Source organism: Arvicola amphibius, chromosome 7 (genome assembly GCF_903992535.2).
Source record: "Arvicola amphibius chromosome 7, mArvAmp1.2, whole genome shotgun sequence".
NCBI classification, from domain to species: Eukaryota; Metazoa; Chordata; class Mammalia; order Rodentia; family Cricetidae; genus Arvicola; species Arvicola amphibius.
In genome coordinates, this window is record NC_052053.1 from 123,840,521 (window position 1) to 123,860,205 (window position 19,685).

Sequence of the window (19,685 nt, forward strand, 5' to 3'; positions counted from 1 at the left end):
GTCTCCAGGTCATTGTGCTCTGGGTAGCAAATGGAGTCACGCTTGACACATAGGCAGTGCAATCAGTGCTTTAAGTCAATCACCAATTAATGCAATAAATCGGTAGCTATCTAATAATTGGCCCTTTCTACCTGATTCTACTTGAGTGTGGCCTTGCTGGAGGAAGATTTCATTGGGGGTTGGGCTTTCAGAGTTTAAAGACTCTTGCCATTTCATGTTCTCTCTCTCTGCATGTGCTTACTGTTCGGGATGTGAGGTCTCAGCTGTTCCTGCCTCCATGCCTGCCTGCTGCCAGACTCACCTGCTATGATAATGATGGACTCTTATCCCTATCAAGCTGTAAGCCCAAAATAAACCTTTCTATAAGTTGGTCATGGTGATTTATCACAGCAATAGAAAAGTAACTTAAGACAGAAAATGGCACGCTAAAGTGGTTTGGGATATTGATAATCACGTTTTCTGGAGGAATGTGAAAGGTTTGGAAATTTGGCCTGAAAAAGGTGATCATCCACTGCAAGTGGGGCTTAATGACCTCTTCTAGTGGGAGACTGGAAATCAGCAATGCTGAGAGTTATACAGTGAGGGCCCAAATAAGAGCTTTCCAAGGGAACAATACTAGCAACTGGGCTAGAGCCCGTTGTGATATTTTGGAAAAGAATGAGGCTGTTTTCTGACTTTATCCTAAGAACTTGACTGTGACTAAATTTAATGGTAATGGATTAATTTCTTTAACAGAGAAGATTTTGGGACAGCCTAATATGGACTATCTCTGGTGATTATTAGTAATCATCTTATGCAAGTCTGCAGTGAAAAAGAGAAAATGGGGCAAAAGGAAACATAAAATGTACATTTTGAAGAGAATAGGAGCACCATAAAATGTAAAATTGGGGCCAAAGCTTGTGCTTAAATAGCTAAAGATTTTAAGGAGAGGCCTTATGTGAATGGAAATCAGTGAGTGGCACCCTCAGGGTAAACCTGCACCCAATTAAACTTAAACTTGAGGAAAGAAAAGACCTAAAGAACTTTCTGATCCTAGACAGAGCAATAAGCACACGCTCTGCAAATGGGGCCTTGTGGTGGCAGGGTCCATCCCAAGCTAGTAGCCAGAGTTGGCAGTGCCCACCTTGTCCATGTGGCCCTGGATTCACAGTAATGAAGGTTACACTAGAACAGGGGTTATGAGTCTTCCTCCACAGTTTCCAAGAACCATTGAGACCAGGCAGGAAGCATGGAGGCATTGTGTGGAGCTGTAGAAGTGAAGCTTTTGTTGTGCTTGAGACCCTCAAGATGTTTGAGGTGCCAGGGCCATGAAACATGAGAGCTGCACGCAGGGAGTGCAGACGGCCCAAGAGGGAGATGTGTCTCATAAGCAGCCAAGGTGGATAGGTGGGGCCGTCAGATATGGAGTTCAAGGATTTGGAGTTTGCTAGATTTGGTCCCATACTTCCTCACCTCATCCTCGTTCCTTTTAGAATGGTAACGTATAGTCTGTGTTCTTGAATCTTGAAAGAGTGTAGTTTTCTTTTTTTTCCTTTTATACTTGGTTACAACTGAAAGATTACCTTGACTCTCAGCAGAGACTGAACTTTTCAGTTGTATTGAGATTAAAAGACTAAGAGGACTTTGGGGGTTGGACTAAATGCATTTTGCAGCACAATATGGCCCTGAACCTATGGAGACCAAGGAGCAGAATATGTGGTTGGAATGAGATGAATCTCATAAACTCTTAACATTTAAATACTCAGTCCCCAGTCAGAGGGGGTGTCTTAGTTAGGGTTTCTACTGCTGTGAAGAGACACTATGACCAGGGCAACTCTTATAAAGAAAACATTTAATTGGGGTGGTTCGCTTACAGTTTCAGAGATTCAGTCCGTTATCATCATGAAGGAGAGCGCGGCTGCATGCTGGAGCTGAGAGCGCCACATGTTGCAGGCAACAGGAAGTTGTGAAGCTTGAGCAAAAGAACCTCAAAGCCCACCCCTACAGTGAAACACTTCCTCCAACAAGGCCACACCTCCTAATAGTACTAGTCCCTTTAGGGGCCATTTTCTTAGGGAGTTTATCCTTCCTGGAGGAGGTACTTCACTAGGGGTGGGCTTTGAGAGTTTAAGAACACTTGCCACTTCAGTTTTGTCTCTCTGCTTCCTGTTTGTGGTTTGAGGTGTGAGCTCTCAGCTGCTGCTCCAGGTACCTCGGCTGCCATGCTTCTCTGCCATGATGACAGTGGTCTCTTATTTCACTGGACCTGTAAGCCTACAATAAATCCTTCTTTCTGTAAGTTATATGGTCATGGTGCTTTATCACAAGGATAGAAAAGTAACTGATATAGAGACCATGAAATAGGATGGTTAGTTTACGTTAGTTAGGTTAGCCTAAATTAAATTATGAATCCTTAAAAGTAAAGGATCACCAGGGCTGTGGTGGTGCACACCTTTCATCCCAGCACTCGAGAGACAAAGGTAGGTAGATCCTTGGGAATTCAATGTCAGCCTGTTCTACAAGAGCTAGTTCCAAGATGGGTACAGAGAAACCATGCCAAAAAAAAAAAAAAGCAGAGGAGAGAGCAAAACACTGCTGGGTGTTTTGGATTGCGAAACATCAACATATAGTGTGTAGTAGAAGATGAGGCCTGAGCAGCTCAGCATGCTCAGGGGCCTCCTGGCCTGCAGCCTCTAAGGAATGAATAGGTGCTGTCCTGCTGTCACCTCTCCAGTCCTAGGACAATCAGAATAAACCAAGAGGCCAATTCTCCTTTTTAACCTCCAAGTAGGAGAAAGGCTTGCCAACAACTTAATTTCTGCCTAGAGAAACAACAGAACATAGAGGAGCTCATCAGAGCTCATCAGACTTTGGACGCACAGAACTGTGAGGTCATGATTCCTTTTGCTTCTAATATGCATTAGCTGCAAGAATGATGGGGAGATGGCAAAGATGAAGGACAAGATTGTGCCATTTGCTATTAACCTGGTACAGCCCCTTGTCAGGTAAAAGGAGAACTCCTATGTACCATTGATGTTCACTCAGTAAACCAAGGAGGAAATCATTGCCCGGTTCATTCTTTTTACAGTGTCAGATGTACCCGATAGTCACCAGGTCTTCTACATGCCAGGCACAATGTATTGAGTAATACGTCTTGATTGTCATATGTATTGCTACCACATTTTACAAAGGGAGAAATAGGCACCACAGAGTCTAACTCATGTGCATCAGGAACCAGCAAGTGATAAGAGTAGAAACACAAACTCAGGGGCGTGGCTTCCGAGATTCTGCTCCAGAAATTGAGCTCCAGGCCCAGTGACCGCACTTGTTGCCGTGTCTATTCTGAGTTCAAACAGAACCTAACAAAAGAAGAGGAGTTGAAACCCGTTTCTAAGGGGAACAAGGACCACAAGCATGAGTGTTCAAATAGCCTGTTTTGATTTTTTTATCCTTCATTCCCCCCAAAATAATGATATTATAAATCTTGTAGGAGAAAATGGCTGTAATTTGAGGGGGTCTCATAGAAGAAGATGAGAGTAACATTCTTTTAGTGATTACCTTGAAGGAAAATAATCCCAAGACAAGAGCCATTAGAGGCTGCAGCAGTTGGTTAAAGAAAGATAGAAGTCCAAACCCAGGCACAGCGATGAAGCCAAAACAAGGGAATCCTCTCGAGAGAAGGAGGAGTAGGCCCTTCAGTTGTAAAGAACAGTATGCTGTTCAGAGAGAGGAAACAAGTCCATTTTTTAGAATAATTCTCATCCCTAGGGTCTCAGGAATTCATTGGACAAATAAGTACCAAAAGAAGCTAAATTTCGGTAGAAAGACACTGGCTCATGGCTAGACATTTTCCATTAAATAATGCACCAAAAGACAGATGACTGTAAGACTCCAGAAAGCAAGAGAGATTCCAATCAATATCAGTTTTTGCTATTTTTTTTTCTTTTTGGTTTTGGTTTTTGAGACAGGGTTTCTCTGTATAGCTTTGAGGCCTGTCCTGGAACTTCCTCTGTGGCCCAGACTGGTTTCAAACTCACAGAAATCACCTGCTTTGTTTACCGCATGCTGGGATTAAAGGCCTGCACCACCACCACCTGGCGTGGATACTATTTTTTTTAAAATATTTATTTATTTATTATGTATACAACAGACCCCATTATGGATGGTTGTGAGCCACCATATGGTTGCTGGGAATTGAACTCAGGACCTTTGGAAGAGCAGGCAATGCTCTTAACCTCTGAGCCATCTCTCCAGCCCCCGTAGATACTATTTTTAACAAGTATTTTTCTGTTTTCCTTACAAGATGACTTTTCCATATCTATCAAGTCTATCAATAAGTCATTTCCCTATCATAGAGCATTAGGCAATAATAACATCTAGGAATACTAAATACAGCGGAAATGGTAAGAAAGCGTAATTAAAAAGTAAAAGAATGCTGTGCTTTTTCTCAATATTAAGAAGAGAGAGAAAGCACAATTGGTTCCATACTTTTGACAATGACACCTCACGCTCCTGTGTACTTCTGTGTAGTGGGATGGCTCTCCTTCAGTTCTTTCAGCTGTCTTGATTTCTGATTATGAATTTCTTGTTTTAGTTTTTCCTACTGCAGTATGAGCTGAATCAAAGCTGCTTTGCTTCAAACATGCTGAATGATACGTTGAATCTATTATCTTCTATATCTGAGTAGACTAGCCTACAAGAAAGAAGGTGGAAATATAGCAGTGATTGCTTATCACAACTTAGTGCCAGAAGTAAATTCTCCACCTGATATCAAATAAAGCAGCTGGGAAAGCGTTAAGGACTAAGTGCTGATATAGCACTACACAGGCAAATGTGTGTCTAAGTTAGCACATATGCGGAACCAAAAGTGCAGTTTAATTCATTTACTCCCTGATAAAATGCTTTGCTTCTAGGAACTGGTTTCCTTTCCTTGCTTAAGTATCTTTCTAGGAGCCTTGAGTCAAGGAGATTTTGTCTAGATCTCTGAATGATATTTCCTCCCAGCTTTTTAAAAATCTTCCATTCACTCCAAAGATGTCATCAGTCTGCAATGTGTGAAAGTGAACCATTTTCCCTGTGCTTGACCAAATGTTTCATTTCCTGAAAATTAAGTTACTGAAATCCAGCAAACAGATGGTCAGAGTCCTGCAGATCTTGCTCCTCTATGAAATGTATGATCTGAATTCCTGCCGTACGCTTTGGAAACTAGCAAGGATTCTCCTTGTAGGCTACTGTACTGTGGTTGTTGCTGCAATATTCAGTCATTTTTCAAATTCACTTGCCTGGGACATCAGGAAGAAGATGTTTCAGATTTATTCATGTTTACACACACACACACACACACACACACACAAAATATTGGTCAAGCCATGTGAACTTGGTTGAAATGTATCTAGGTATTTTAATTAATTACCATGTGCTACATGATTTAAAATTACGTGATTACACGGGGAGATAGATAAAAGTCTGATTTTCTCTATTAATAGTTTTTAAATACCATATTATCCAGGCTAAAGAAATATTTCAAAGAATATAATGTAGGAGTTTGGTAAATAAGATAGTCCTGCTCCTTTATATACATTTTTTGGGTATAAAAGATTTGATCATTTAACAAGAATAAAATCAATCCGTGAGGAAGTTTGACATTTTCTCAACTGTCCATTATAACCTTATTTATAAAAAATAACTAGGCATGGTAGCTCATCCCTGTAATCCTAGCATTCAGGAGATTGAGACAGGAGGGTTGTCATGAATCCAAAGTCAAATAGGGCTACCTAGTCAATTCTAAGTCAAGCTAGGACATGGTATCAGGTCCTGCCCCCCAAATTAATAATAATTGTTCAGAAAAAAGTCTTTATTTTAGGGAAGATTTTTCAGTTGTCTCTCAGTGTATTCTTTGGGAAATGTATGACGCAGTAGGCTGTTGTCAAAGAAAAGCCAAGGGCAGTGACAACATGACTTTATATTTTTAAAATATCTTTCCCAGTTGGGTATGTATGGCCTTTACTTGAATATGCTGCTTTAAAAAAATATCTGTGTGTTTAACTATTCAAAATATCCTGTGTGGGAAGTAGCAAAAAATCCCTCTTAGTTCTTTTGTAAAAACACTAAATAGTGGACATTTGTAGAATCCTAAGTTTGCAATTAACATGCCACAAAATAGATGACAGAAAAATCCTAGTAGTCTGTTCCATACTTTTGACCTAAGACATTTTGGGGATGTTTCCAGTTTATGTAACTTATAATAAACCCCACCCCATGTATGAGTCTGTGGAAACCATGGTTTAGATAGGGAAAGGGAGAAAAAGAATCTGTTAATGGATGGTCTCTTAAACCACTAGCAACTCAGGTACTTAAAGACACATATGTTAAAAAAAAAAAAGCATATGTAGAGTCGCTTGAGGATTGACACATGTATTCAGATCATGTTGGTAGCCGAGTGTGTTTCTGTTCCTTTTTTTTTTTCTTATTCATTGTGTCTGTTCCTCACTGGGACAGAAGGTTTTGATATTTAAGGAAGCCAGTCTCCCCGGAACACTACGGCTGTGCACAGGTAGATGAACTAGAGGAAGGGAACTAGTTAATCATACACTCCGATAAGGCACTTAGCAGCTTTCCTCATGGAACTGACCCGGAAGAATCTGAATTTCAGCAGAATCACTCTGTGATTCTTGCTTTTGCTGTGACCCTTTCTTCATTCCTGTTGTTTCGTTTGTTTCCCAGGAGGTGGGAGTTGTTAATTTTTGTTCATGATGTTTTATGTTGATGTTGTCATTGTTTCTCACTTAAATGCAGGTAAAATACGTCATTGCTTTGTGCTGTTAGAATTGTTTCTTTGTACAAAAAAAAAAGTGAAGGCCAAATTGCTAAAGACTTTTTTTGACCCAGACCAACACTGAAATTTAAAGATCAAAGAAGGGAATAATATAATGGCCAGACAGCTAACATATCAGGCACAATGTAGCCTTCCATGGCTAACCATTACTTCACTGTGGAAGTATTGACGGAATGCTTTAGAACCCTGAAGGTCTTCTGTGCAGCGTAGCATCCTGAGCAACCAGGGCTCAGCGATACTTCACCTTGTTCCCAGTGGTCTTCACACTGGGCAGCAGCCTCTGCCTCCTTCACCAGCCTGAAAAACAGAGCAACTCCGGCAGATTCTGGCTGCGATGTTCCTTCAGTCAGTCATGTGTACTCCATGCGTGAAATTCATCTCTCCTGCATTAAATATCAATTGTATAGAGATGCCCTCGTGTGCTTTTTTAAGACAATATGCTTAATATTGGAGATGATGCTAAGAAATTATACATATCTCAATATGGTAGTCTAATTAAATCCTAATTAGCAATTCACTGTGCTAGAACTTAGTTCTTTTCAGTATAGAAATAACTTCACTATGCATAGAAAATAAAGATATAGTTTTTGGAAACATTAGAATTTCAAAAATACAAGGCGGCACATGTGGGATATGGAGGTGTTAAGAATCTTAAGTGTGGGTTTCTCCAAGCTTTAAGCTTCAACAGTTTCATGTAATCAGCGAGCTTGCCAAACAGTATCAAAAACCTCATTTTCTTCAAGTGCTTTATTTATCTTTAATAGAACCTTCATCACCCTGGTGTTGTAAATTTGGAGTGTATGTTTGAGACGCCTGAAAGAGTGTTTGTTGTTATGGAAAAACTCCATGGAGACATGCTGGAGATGATCTTGTCAAGTGAAAAGGGCAGGTTGCCAGAACACATAACGAAGTTTTTAATTACTCAGGTAAGAAATCAATTAGAGGCAGAAAAAAAATAGTATTGGATATCAGATGTTACCACTGTTTAACTACAGCTCTCTAGCCTTGTTGTTTGGTCTCTGCTTCCAGTCTAAACGACCACCAGAAAAGATTGCCAGGGAGGAGTATATCTTCTTACTTGTGTTTATGTCATTCAGAGTCCAGTATACAAAATTAGTATCTTACAAACTGACCCACGCATTAAAGCTGTGCTTGAAATTTTAATACTACAATGACTTAATCCTGGTTCACTGCAGATATTTGAGGTAGTGTTTCTGTGCCATGTGGTGAGTTCCTTTGTCTACACCTGTGTTTGTGGCTATCTAATGCCATGGAAGAATATGCTACTTCTTCCATGGAAATATCTTTAGCAATCTACTATGTTAACTGTGGACGATTTGAGTGTCTCGAACGTAAAGAACCTTAACTAGTCAATGTGGGGTTTCTCTTGGCCTTTCAAATTCATGTGGCAGTTCACCTCAGTAATACCTTGAAATTAGTTATGTGTCTTGAAGTGAATTAGTAATATCTTGAGATGAAGTTATTTTGATGATCTTCTTTATAGATACTAGTGGCTTTGCGGCATCTTCATTTTAAAAACATCGTTCACTGTGACCTCAAGCCAGAGAATGTGTTGCTGGCATCGGCTGATCCATTCCCTCAGGCAAGTTCAAAAGTCACTCTCTGCAGAAAGCCAGCTTGACAGCCTTGCTGGCTCTGAGCAGCCTCCTCCCTCTTCTCTTCTTCTTCTTCTTCTTCTTCTTCTTCTTCTTCTTCTTCTTCTTCTTCTTCTTCTTCTTCTTCTTCTTCTTCCTCTTCCTCTTCCTCTTCTTCTTCTTCTTCTTTTAAATTGTTTTGCCCCTTAAGCCCTGAGTTTGAAGTCTCCCCTTAGTATTTTCATTCCCGTGTTGCCTTACTTTTCTGGATAGCTGTATCACTCTCTTCTCGCAGAGCCATTTTGATGATTGATACTCATCTGTGCTTCTCAGTCTTTGCTGGGCTTCTTCAGAGCAGGTGCCTCCAGGCCTGAGTGGAAACCATGACTTTCACACAGACAGTACCTTAGGATCCCAGGGATGCTGTGTGCTCTCTGAGGCTGGTGACCAGGACAAGCTTCCCTTTCTTACACACAGTGGTAGGAAAAACCTGGACCTCTTTTTAGGGACCCTATGTCTCCAGTACTTGGTCAGGGTGAGTGTCTGGTCTTGCTGTGCTGACACCTTTCGGTCCCACCTGCTGGCCCAGCTAACTTTGATAGTTATGTGGATTCTGTCATCTTCCTCCTTATTCCTTATTCTTCCCTTAAATAAGCCCCTCAGATAAGGCCATCATTACCGGTTTGCATATTTTCCTCCCTAGTGACCAATGCTCCAAATTGATCGTGCTTATCTTCAAAGTTATCTTTTGATATTGGGGCAGAAAGGAAAAGGTTTACAGGATACTTTCTTAAATGAAACGCCAGTTTTGTCTTGTGACATAAACTACTGTCTTCAAAGATAGACGGTAGAAAATAGCATTTAGTCCTCCAGGGGCAGTTGGTATTGTCTGTATTTCTGAAAACCTCTGGTAGAGCTGAGCTAATGAAAACCCAAGCTCACTGTTTCAGCAAATTTTTATCATCAACAGGTGAAACTTTGTGACTTTGGTTTTGCCCGGATCATTGGAGAGAAGTCTTTCCGGAGGTCAGTGGTGGGTACCCCAGCCTACCTGGCCCCCGAGGTCCTGAGGAACAAGGGCTATAATCGCTCTCTAGACATGTGGTCTGTTGGAGTCATCATCTATGTGAGCCTCAGTGGCACCTTCCCTTTTAATGAAGACGAAGACATCCACGACCAGATCCAGAATGCGGCCTTCATGTACCCGCCCAACCCCTGGAAGGAGATTTCTCCTGAAGGTAATCTCTTCCCTTCAAAAGGGACGTCGGCTTCCATCTTCAGTGCTGTGCTTTCAGTTGACTCTTAGGCGCTGAAGTGAAAAATGCTCATTGTGTTCACTGGAGTGGAAGCAAAAATTGTTTAAAGTGGATTGAGAAGTAACACAATTCCAAATCCAAAATGTCATTTAGTAAAATATGTGTTTGCCAGGTTAGACCTTGGAAGGTTGCACCTAAAGGTAAGTAAAGCAGCCAAGCAGAACTGTGCACATCGGGCATGTTTGTGCTGATGTGACAGCCGAGAGCCTTCGCCGGGGTTTGGGATTATGCTTTTCTGAAGTCTCACCAACACGAGTTTATGACATTGACGTTTCCATTATCATACCATTACTATTCCAAGCCCTTTCTCTCCTGCTTTACTTTGTGTGACAGCGGAGAATGAATTTTTTTCTTTGGCCACATCTTAGAAATGTTGGGGTTTTGTTCAGTATGAGAGCACACTTGTACGCCATGACTCTTTTAGGATAGGATACCTTGGCAGTTTTGCATTATTTTGACTGATATTCTTTTTTTTTTTCTTTTTTCTTTTTTTGGTTTTTCCAGACAGGGTTTCTCTGCAGCTTTTTTAGAGCCTGTCCTGGAACTAGCTCTTGTAGACCAGGCTGGCCTCGAACTCACAGAGATCCGCCTGCCTCTGCCTCCCGAGTGCTGGGATTAAAGGCGTGCGCCACCACCGCACGGCTTTGACTGATATTCTCGTTTATCAGTACTTCTCTTCTCTTAAGGGGATAGACATAGTTTCAATGTCAGAAATGTCATAGGAAATAATTAGTTCAAGCTTTTGAAAGTTGTTCTTTGGTGAGTGTACTTGGGGGTTCATTTAATTCTCACAAAAATCCTGTAAAATAGGTTCAGTTTTTAAATCTGTGTCATGAAAACTAAAGATATAAGGAAGTGATACTAGGCGCCGAGATCATTACACTAGTTAGTAGCAGGGCCAGAACTCACAAGTAGTGTGAGCATGCTTGGTTGGTCACTAACCCTGCTTTGGTAGTTTCTGGGCGACACAAAGTTTATAAGTCTTCTGATTTCCACTATTAAAAGAAGATGGCACATTCACAGCTAGCCCCCACATTGATACCTGTTAATGAATGTGTCAGTACAGATGTGGGAAGGGCATAGGTAAGCTGCAGGAAGTAGATGGATCCCTTAGATACTGATGATGTTAAATGGCCAGGGTTATCTTCATTATTGAGCCTTCGTGGGTATTACTATTAGCAACCTTTAGTATCTTCTACTTTCTTGTCAATTGTGGTCATATGGATATGTCTTAAAGGAATCTGGACTGCCCACATACGAGCTATGGTGTATGCCAAAGGAATGATCCAGAATTCAGGGAGAGGCTTAAGTAAAGTGTAATCATCATTCTTTTCCAGTGACCATGTCTTTTGTCGGGAAATAATGCCAATTAGAGAAGACTGGCCCTCACGCTTCATTTCTCTTATGACGTAAAATAACTTGATGCTGTTGCCAGAGTATAGATGAAAGATGTCAGACACTTCCTTGTTCTCATCCATGGGAACAGATAATAGTGACATCGACTCCAGTAGCTGTAACAACAGAAGTTAGGAAATCACAGATTTATACCCACAACGCAGTTCGGGATAGAATGTAAAAGTGTGTGACGAAAGCATGGGAAGTGGATGGCAAAGTGAGTTTTGCACTTGGAAAGATGGTCATTTGTTTTCTTGAGTTTTCGGCTAAATTTAAAATCACAGTCTCCAAATTCAGAGAACAGAGATTCACTTTGGCTGAGCTGGTCAGAACCGAGTCTTGAGAAGAGATACAGAACTCGCTCAGCCCTGGAGAATGCAGAAGACCATGTGTAACATTTTAGCGAAGGAAATTATTGAGTGTAACTCAAGTTTCCTATTGTAACTTATTTGCATTTGACCAAGGAATACCCATTTCATTTGGTTTGGCAAAGCGGAGGAGATTGCCAACCACTCGGGCCAGCTGATGCTGATACCAGCCTAGGAGGAAGATTAAATTTTCCTTCTTCTAAAGGACTAAGCATCAACTCGAGAATAAATTGGCCTCTGTGCCAGTGCCTCCTTTGGCCTATCCAGACTGGAGAAAAACTGTACTATTGGTTTGCTGGGGTGTGTGTGTGGGGGGGGGGGGGCGCAAATGATTATTTCCCTGCCTCTGAATGAACTCATGCTTGAGTAACGAATTGTGTCACAGGAACAGCTTAAGTGTTAAAAATGTCATTCTGTCCCACTGTCTCACTGAGAATAGATAATTCCCTGATTAGAAAATGAAGCAGGACCATTAGTGAGTAACTTGAAGCCTATTAGAAATGACGAACACACAAGCAAAACTGGAGCCTGGTATGGTGAATGCAACTATCATAAACCACTGAGAAGACTCATGGTGCTTTACACCACAGCACAGTCGCTGAAAATTCAGGACATTGTAAACGAGAAGCCAGCCAGTGCCATGATTATAACAACAAACGCAGGGGTCAGCAATCTCATATCTGAGATGTAGTTAAGACTGACATTCTAACCAAGCACCGTTTGCCTTCTTTGCTTCTCAACCTTCTTTGAAAATGGAGTCATAATACCTACATGATATGGTAGTGTGCTGCCTAATTTCATGTCAACACAGGCTAGAGTCGTCTGTGAGGCAGGAACCCTAATTGAGAAAATGCCACCATCGGGTCTGACTGTAGGCAAGCCTGTAGAGCATTTTCTTAATTAGTGATGGATGGAGAAGGGCTCAGCCCATTGTCGATGATGCCGTCCCTGGGTTGGTGGTCCTGGGCTCTATAAGGAAGGAGGTTGTGCAAGCCATGGGGAGCAACCAGTAAGCAGCACTCTTCCATGACCTCTGTGTCAACTCCTGCCCCCAGGTTCCTGGCATACTTGAGCTCCTGCTGTCGCTGTTTTTGATGATGAATTATTATATGAAATTGTGTGCGAAATAAACCCTTTCCTCCCCAAGTTGCTTTTGGTCATGGTGCTTCATCACAGCAATAGTAACCCAAACTAGGACAGGAAGTAATGAAGTGTGAATGAGATGAAATCTTAGAGGCATCTGTACAAGCTAGGATGGGTGCAGCCATGCTTGTGAATTGGGAGAGTATTGCAGAACCCTGAGCTAAACAACTGACCTCACTGGCAAACAAAAATGAATTGTTTAAATTTATAAGCTCTTTGCCAACTTCTGTTTCTAAACTCCTTAGGACTTTCCTTGTTTCAATAACAGAAACCTATGACAAGCAAATAGGATTATTTATTGAACCCCACTTACGAAATGTAAAAGGTAAACCTTCGGTTCAGCTGGTTCCTGCAATCCATATGTTATGTTCTTCCCTCTCTCAAGGCTGCGTTATTTTGTGATAACTTTCTCCTCAGATTGTCTTCCTTGTAGTGCAAATTCTATCCTACTATGTCCAAGCTTACCTGTTCCTGACTGTTATACATGGTCTCAAAATGGAAGTCAGCGTATTTATGGAGACAATGTCTGAATGTCTGAACAATTGTCTGTGTTCAGGTCCCAGAGCAATCACACAGTCATCCCAGGAGCCCGATTCTAATGCTCAGATTATCTTTGTGGATAAGGACGACTCAACCAAGAAAGAGAAAGGAAACTACTGCAGGGGAAAAAAGATGCTAAGTTAAACCAAACGTAAAGACATTAACAGGTGTCAGGAAAAACAGGGTTTCTCTGGTTGTGTGTGTGTTTGTGTACGTGTGTGTTGTGTGTGTAAAAAAGTATGTGTGTTTGAGAAAGAGAGAGGGAGAGGGAGAGAGAAAAAACGTGGTTTGGAAAATGAGAAAATTTTAGAAAAATTACATCATACATATTAACAAACTGAAATGGAGACAAAATACTAGCTCACACTTCAATAGAATCTGCCAAGGAGCCAAGCACTCAACATTCTTACCATGCATGAATTCATACATCAACCCTTAATCTTGAAGTAGGACTGTTACAGACTTTAATTTAAAGGTACAGGGACATAAACATAGAGTTAAGGAACCTGTGTGAATGTTGGCAGTTTCAAATCCTAACAGCTGCCCTAGGTTAGATGTTTCTACCAACAACACTCCCAGCCTCTAGGTAATAGTTTTATTTATCCTGCTGTATTTACTTTTGCTGTGGTATTCATTATTTTACCAGAGAAGCAACACAATGTTTAATAATCTCTATAGGTACCAGGAATAGCATCATAGTACATTGAAGAACTTAGTTGGCAATGCCACATGTACAATCATGCTAATTTCTGTTCAGTAACTTATTCCTTTAGATCATTGGTTTTCTAACCAGAATATGGTGATATACATTACTGCCTGGGATACTGTATTAGATGAGATTGCAGTAGAAATTCATCGATTGACGGAATTGTATTAGTTTAAAGTTTACTGTGTTTTCCATCCTCTTTCCAGACCGTTCTTCATCCTGTCTGTCTATCTCCCCATGTATCACCAGGCCATGTTCCATCTATCACATATGCGTCTTTGAGTTTTGTCCATGTATTTAACTGTAGTTATCTGTAACAGCACCACGACACACACTCATTAGACCAGAGCTGAAGTGAAATAGCAGCGTGAAGTTAAATATAACTGAGCCTGGGGAGATGTTGCATAGGATAAAGACCTTGTCGTCTAAGTCTGAGAACTGAAGTTCTGCTTTGGTGGCCTATCACTCATTCCAGAACTCTGAAGGCAGAAATAGGACCTCCCAAACAAGCTAGCCAGCTAGACTAGCCCTATCGGTGAGTTCTTGACCTAATTGAGAGACTCGAATTCCTGAGTAAGACAGTGTGTGTGTGTGTGTGTGTGTGTGTGTGTGTGTGTGTGTGTGTGTGTGTGTATGCACAATAGTGCATGTGTACAAAGGAGGCTCCCCAAAATGAACTGTCATGATAAACACCTGTATAGAGGAGATGTCTCCCAAGAGAAAGTGTGTTCACCATGTTACCCCATTCTAAAGCAGTCTATGTGTGGGGCTGTGTATCATTTTGTCACTTTTCCAAGCTGCATTATCATTATTATTACGAATGTATCCATCACTACCAACGGCAATTATACCTGGCCTCACTATTTCCTCCAGCTTTAGCTCAGTCCAGCTTATGGTGAGGGCTAAGCATATCCACTCTGTTGCTTTCAGTCCTGTCATGGAAGGACCAGAACTCACGATCTGTCTTTAAATGATGGCTTGATTTGATAAATTTACTTCATCATATGGAAAGGGAAGTTAGCTGTCACCTAAATAACTTTTAGATGTCCAGGTAAGGCTACAAACAGTTCTGTGTCTCTCCTTCCATTGCATTCTTGAATTTTCACAACAGAGAAGATGCAGATTTCTCTGTGCTTGTTACATCCAGCACATCATCAGGATGACCCTGGATACTTCTAAAACTGTTGGAAAAACTGAGAGACTCAGCCCATAACTCAAGAGATAGTACTGTGGTTGTTGGCAAATAGTCAAAACAAGGATGTTTGTAAGACAGGAGAGTCTAATAGTTCTGCCAGTGAATATCTCTGGCAGTTGGTTATTTGTAAGCCTTTTATGGCCTTACTCTAGGTGGTCTGTCAACTTTCAACAGTGAGTGGAGCTAGATTACAATGAGGATGTCTGTTTATCTGCTCATCGTGTTCTTCCTGGAATGTAAGAAGTTCATAATTTAAACTCTCAAAACGTCACCTCTACCAAGGTGGAGGTAGGAAAATTTAATGAGATGCTCTGTATTATTGAAGTCCACAACCCACACACATGCAGGTGCATAACAAAACTCACTGTGTTATGCAAAAAAGAAAAACCAAAAGGGAATTATTTCTTGGTAATAAGCAGGTAAAGAATTCTAGGATAAAAATAAAATGAGTAAATGTTTCATGGTTCCATTTAAGAACGAAGCTGCTGTTATATAGCTAAAATCCCCTGAGACACCTGAGAGGTGGGGATCCTCTGAAATACTGAATGTACTTCTCGATATTCAAATGAAAAAAACAAGTTACAGAATCCATCTGTTGTCCCTACGATCTCTCCAAAGCCACATCATTTCTGTCAGGTAGTTGCCATGTTTAAAATATCATTTATATTTTAATCCATATCAACTTACAAAGACTATGAATAGAAAAGAAAACACGAGAGTGGGGCGTTTTTTCAAAACGGAAAATAAATAAAACCTAGAACGACACCAGATGATGTGCAGAGAAGGGAAGCTGACGTGTGTGACATGATTTTAGGCAGTTCAGGAAATGTGGAGAAAAGGAGTCAAGGCACCATAGGGATTAAGTTATCTTTGGCGTGGGCACCAGTATAGAGAGCTGGGCTTGTGGGCTAGGTGGGCAGTGGATTATTAGCCTGAGTTTATCAACTAACAATAAACATATACAATTATTCACATATTGATATTCATCCTTGACTGAGATAACCTTTAAGCTAAGCATGCAAAAGAACGTGAGTAATGGAACTTCGGTGTCATGGAGAATAGGTGACAAGGGGGTATGAGGCCCAACTTCAGTCATGTGAGATCCTGCCTCAGTACATGTATGTAGTGATGCGCATGGGTGTGTCATTTAATATGTAATTTAATCAAAGATAATGAAGAGGGCCAGTGAGAAAGACATTTATCATCAAACCAAACAAACAAAATTCAGTCGCCAGGACCCACATAGAAGAGAGAGACAAGTCGTGCCAGTTGTCCTCAGACCTTCACATGTGCTCTGTGGTACCTGCCCACATACACACAAGCACATGCACTCGCACACACATATATACACACACATACACATGCATACACACGTGAGCACACACTAAATAAATGCAATAAAAAGAGAATTCAGAATAAATGTTTCATATAATGTCAATACTTAATATACCTGTGTATCTTAGTATTTGCCTGCCCATAATTTGTGCCAGGCTTATTCTAAATTACAAAGATGGCTAGCACAAGTAATTTAACATTTAAATAATTGGGAGGAAAACAATGTCAAGGAAGATGAAATGATATGAGCCTTTTGCTGTGAGTGCTTTCCTTGAAATAAATTTGTGTTATATAGCTACTGATGGCTTAGCCCTTGCTGTGCATCCTTGTCTCAGGCTCTCAGCAATCCTTCTGCGTCGACCTCCTGAGCTTGGGAATTGTTGCCGCCTGTCACCAGATCCAGCTGGTGGATCATCACCTTTAATGGAGGGGATCACATTTCTAAAACAGAATGTTCTCGAAATGTCTGTGATAGAGGGACAGATTCACTTGAACTAATGAGCATGCTGACTAGTATTTTATAAAATATAATAAAAATGTAACAACCATATTAAATATCTATAACAGTTTTTGAAGACTCAATCTATTCTTCTCAACTTCTCTCTGGAGCAGAGTTTAGCTAGCACTGGCTTAGGTTTAGAGACTCATAAATACAATCTAAGTTTAGGGGGCTGGAAAGATGGCTTAGCACTTAAGAGCACTAGCTGATCTTGCAAAGAGCCTGGGCTTGGTGCCTAAACCCATGCACTAGCTCACTAAGTTCTGCAATTCAGCTTTCAGCACTTCTGATGCACTCTTCTGGCCTCTAGGAACCAGGCCTGTAAAACACTAATACACATAAAATAATAAATAAATAAACCTTCGAAAATAGTAGAAATGCTTTTAGTCTTTAGAAGCTTCTAGGAAATGAGTAGAAAAGTAGGTGAAATGGGTGTTTTCTAAGCAGTGAGAAGAGGTTCTATTTTGATTCTTAATTTTCCTTATGGACTTGAATCTTTTTGTAAGTGTGTGTGATGACTTTTAAAAATAAATTAAAGCTAAAAATAAGCAAACAAAGTTTCATGGAACAAAATAAGGGTTGAGAATCTGGCTTTAATCCCAGCACTCAGGAGGCAGAGGCAAGTGGATTTCTATGAGTTTGGGGCCAGCATGTTTCAGGACAACCAGGGCTGTACAAAGAAATGCTGTCTCAAAAAAAATAATTAGGATTGATGACTGGTTTTTGCAGGGGTGGTAAATATAATTCTACCAGAAATGGTCTAAAAGTTATCCAAAATTTTAAATAAACTACATATAATATTTTAATACAAATATCATTCACCACTAAGCTTTGGGGTTCCATTTTCTTCTCTGTAACATCCATCAGGACAATGCAACCAGGCAGGCGAGGCAGACGCTACCAAGAATCGAAGTCTGCCATGGCCACACAAAGGTGAATTTCCAAGTGTGAATGTCAGTGGAACTCACTTTTCCCATAGCCCCTCATTTGCTCAGAATGCGCATGAGTTATGTGGTTCCTTTACATGTATGCTTGGATTTTACAGCTTTTACTTTCTCCAGCGTTATTCTTAGAAGGAGGAAGGTGATACAGGATAACTAAACGCAGAGGGGTTGCAAGGCTGGTGAAGTGAGACATAATTTGCTTCTGTGTAAGCTGCCTCATTAAGTGAATAAGGACATCCCTGCAGCGATGAATCTGAAAGCGCTCGTCAGAGTAGCAGTGCATTGCCATCATCAAATTGATGTGTTCAATTAGAGACATGCATTAAATTTGAGGACGGTTGGTAATGGGCAGTGAAGAAATTACTTTTTTTTTTCCTTTTGAGTTTTGATATTCCCTTATATACCATTAAGGAGGCGAGCAGGCAGTAATCAACACAGAGGCAGTCTGGGAAATTGTCTCACAAGGAGACCCTGACCCCTGCAGACAGAAGATCATTTTCTGTGTTCACAGGTGAAGTCTGAAGGAGCACCTATTCCCAGGCCACCTGCAGTGTTATTGCTGCTCAGATCCGAGGTCACATGACTAGTTGGCATTATCAAGAATTCTGATGAAAGAAGAAGGCTTGGCATGCCATATATATAAATATGAGAAGGACCCTCGCACCAATCTCAAACCTTGTCCTTAGTGCAACATTAATTAATTATCAAATTGTGATGATTCGGTGACAACAGATTTCTTCTTACTTGTGAGTCCTAACAGCATCAACAGTAATACGCTGCCTCTTTTTTTTCTTCTGATAAGCGTGGCTCTAATTTATCCTCCGAATTGAGCTCAATTCCCAGCTATACAGTATAGATTATATGGTACCTCAAAGTATCCAGAAACTGTAAGATAACACTAAATGTATCCAGACATTCGCGTTTTATTTTAAAGTAGTTTTTGCCATTCCAGCTTGATAAGTTCAAATAAAATTGGCTGTAAGTGTGTTTTTCCCCAGAAATTGGAAAATACAGCCAGCGCAAATACAAAGAAAAGCTAAATAAAAGCCGAGCTCCATCACCACATGGTATGTTTTCAAAACCCAACAGCGTTCCAGAATGCTAAGCACTTTAGAAGGAGTGCTTTGCCACGAAACGGAACCAGCTGTGGGTCCTCCCTTCACAACATATTGTTCAAAACAAAAAGAGTAAGCTCAGTGCATGTAAGCTTTGGTTAGACGAGACCCAGAAATCCAATGGCCTGAGAAACAAAAGAACGGCGATTGTCATCTTAATAATTAAACTGTGTTGTAACAGTTTATGGAGCTTGCAGATCCAGCAAGCCTGCTGAATATTAATGAATAGATTGATTTGTCAACATATTAACACCACTGTCAGACATAACAGCACGCAGGAAAGGTGCTGGGACCAGCCAGAGAACTGCTTCAAAATGCTGACTGGGTGCCAGGAATGCAATCACAATTGATGAAGTGAAGTGAATTATGTGGGTCAGAACCTCCATGGTGGGGGGGGGTTAACGTTTCAAATGATCTCAATTTAAAATTCTGGCTCTATGTTTAATGTTTAGAAGATCCTTTCATTGTTTTCATTAAAAGAGAATTTTACAATTGTGAGCCTATGGTATGCGATGATTTAAAAAAAAATGGCCACCTATTGAGTGAGTTTTTTGGGTTTTAGGTACAAAAATGCTTTCTATTCAGTGATGTAATATGGGAAAGCCTGTCCACCAAGAAAGAATTCATTCCTCAGGAAGGCAAGATCAATATGAGTAGCATGATTTTCTGACAAATGGCAATAGGAACTTTTATCAGGTCAGGTGATATTATAAATCTTCA

The 19,685-nt window shown here is 40.7% G+C and overlaps 1 protein-coding gene across 1 annotated transcript in view; it reads left to right on the forward strand.

Annotated features, from left to right (window-relative positions):
• The window catches only part of Prkd1 (protein kinase D1), a 288,145-nt gene that overhangs the window by 253,653 nt on the left and 14,807 nt on the right, over positions 1 to 19,685 (forward strand). The window contains exons 14-16 of the mRNA XM_038336787.1: positions 7,579 to 7,740; positions 8,319 to 8,417; positions 9,380 to 9,647. Coding sequence (XP_038192715.1) covers positions 7,579 to 7,740; positions 8,319 to 8,417; positions 9,380 to 9,647 — 529 coding nt within the window. The remainder of the gene's footprint in view (positions 1 to 7,578; positions 7,741 to 8,318; positions 8,418 to 9,379; positions 9,648 to 19,685) is intronic.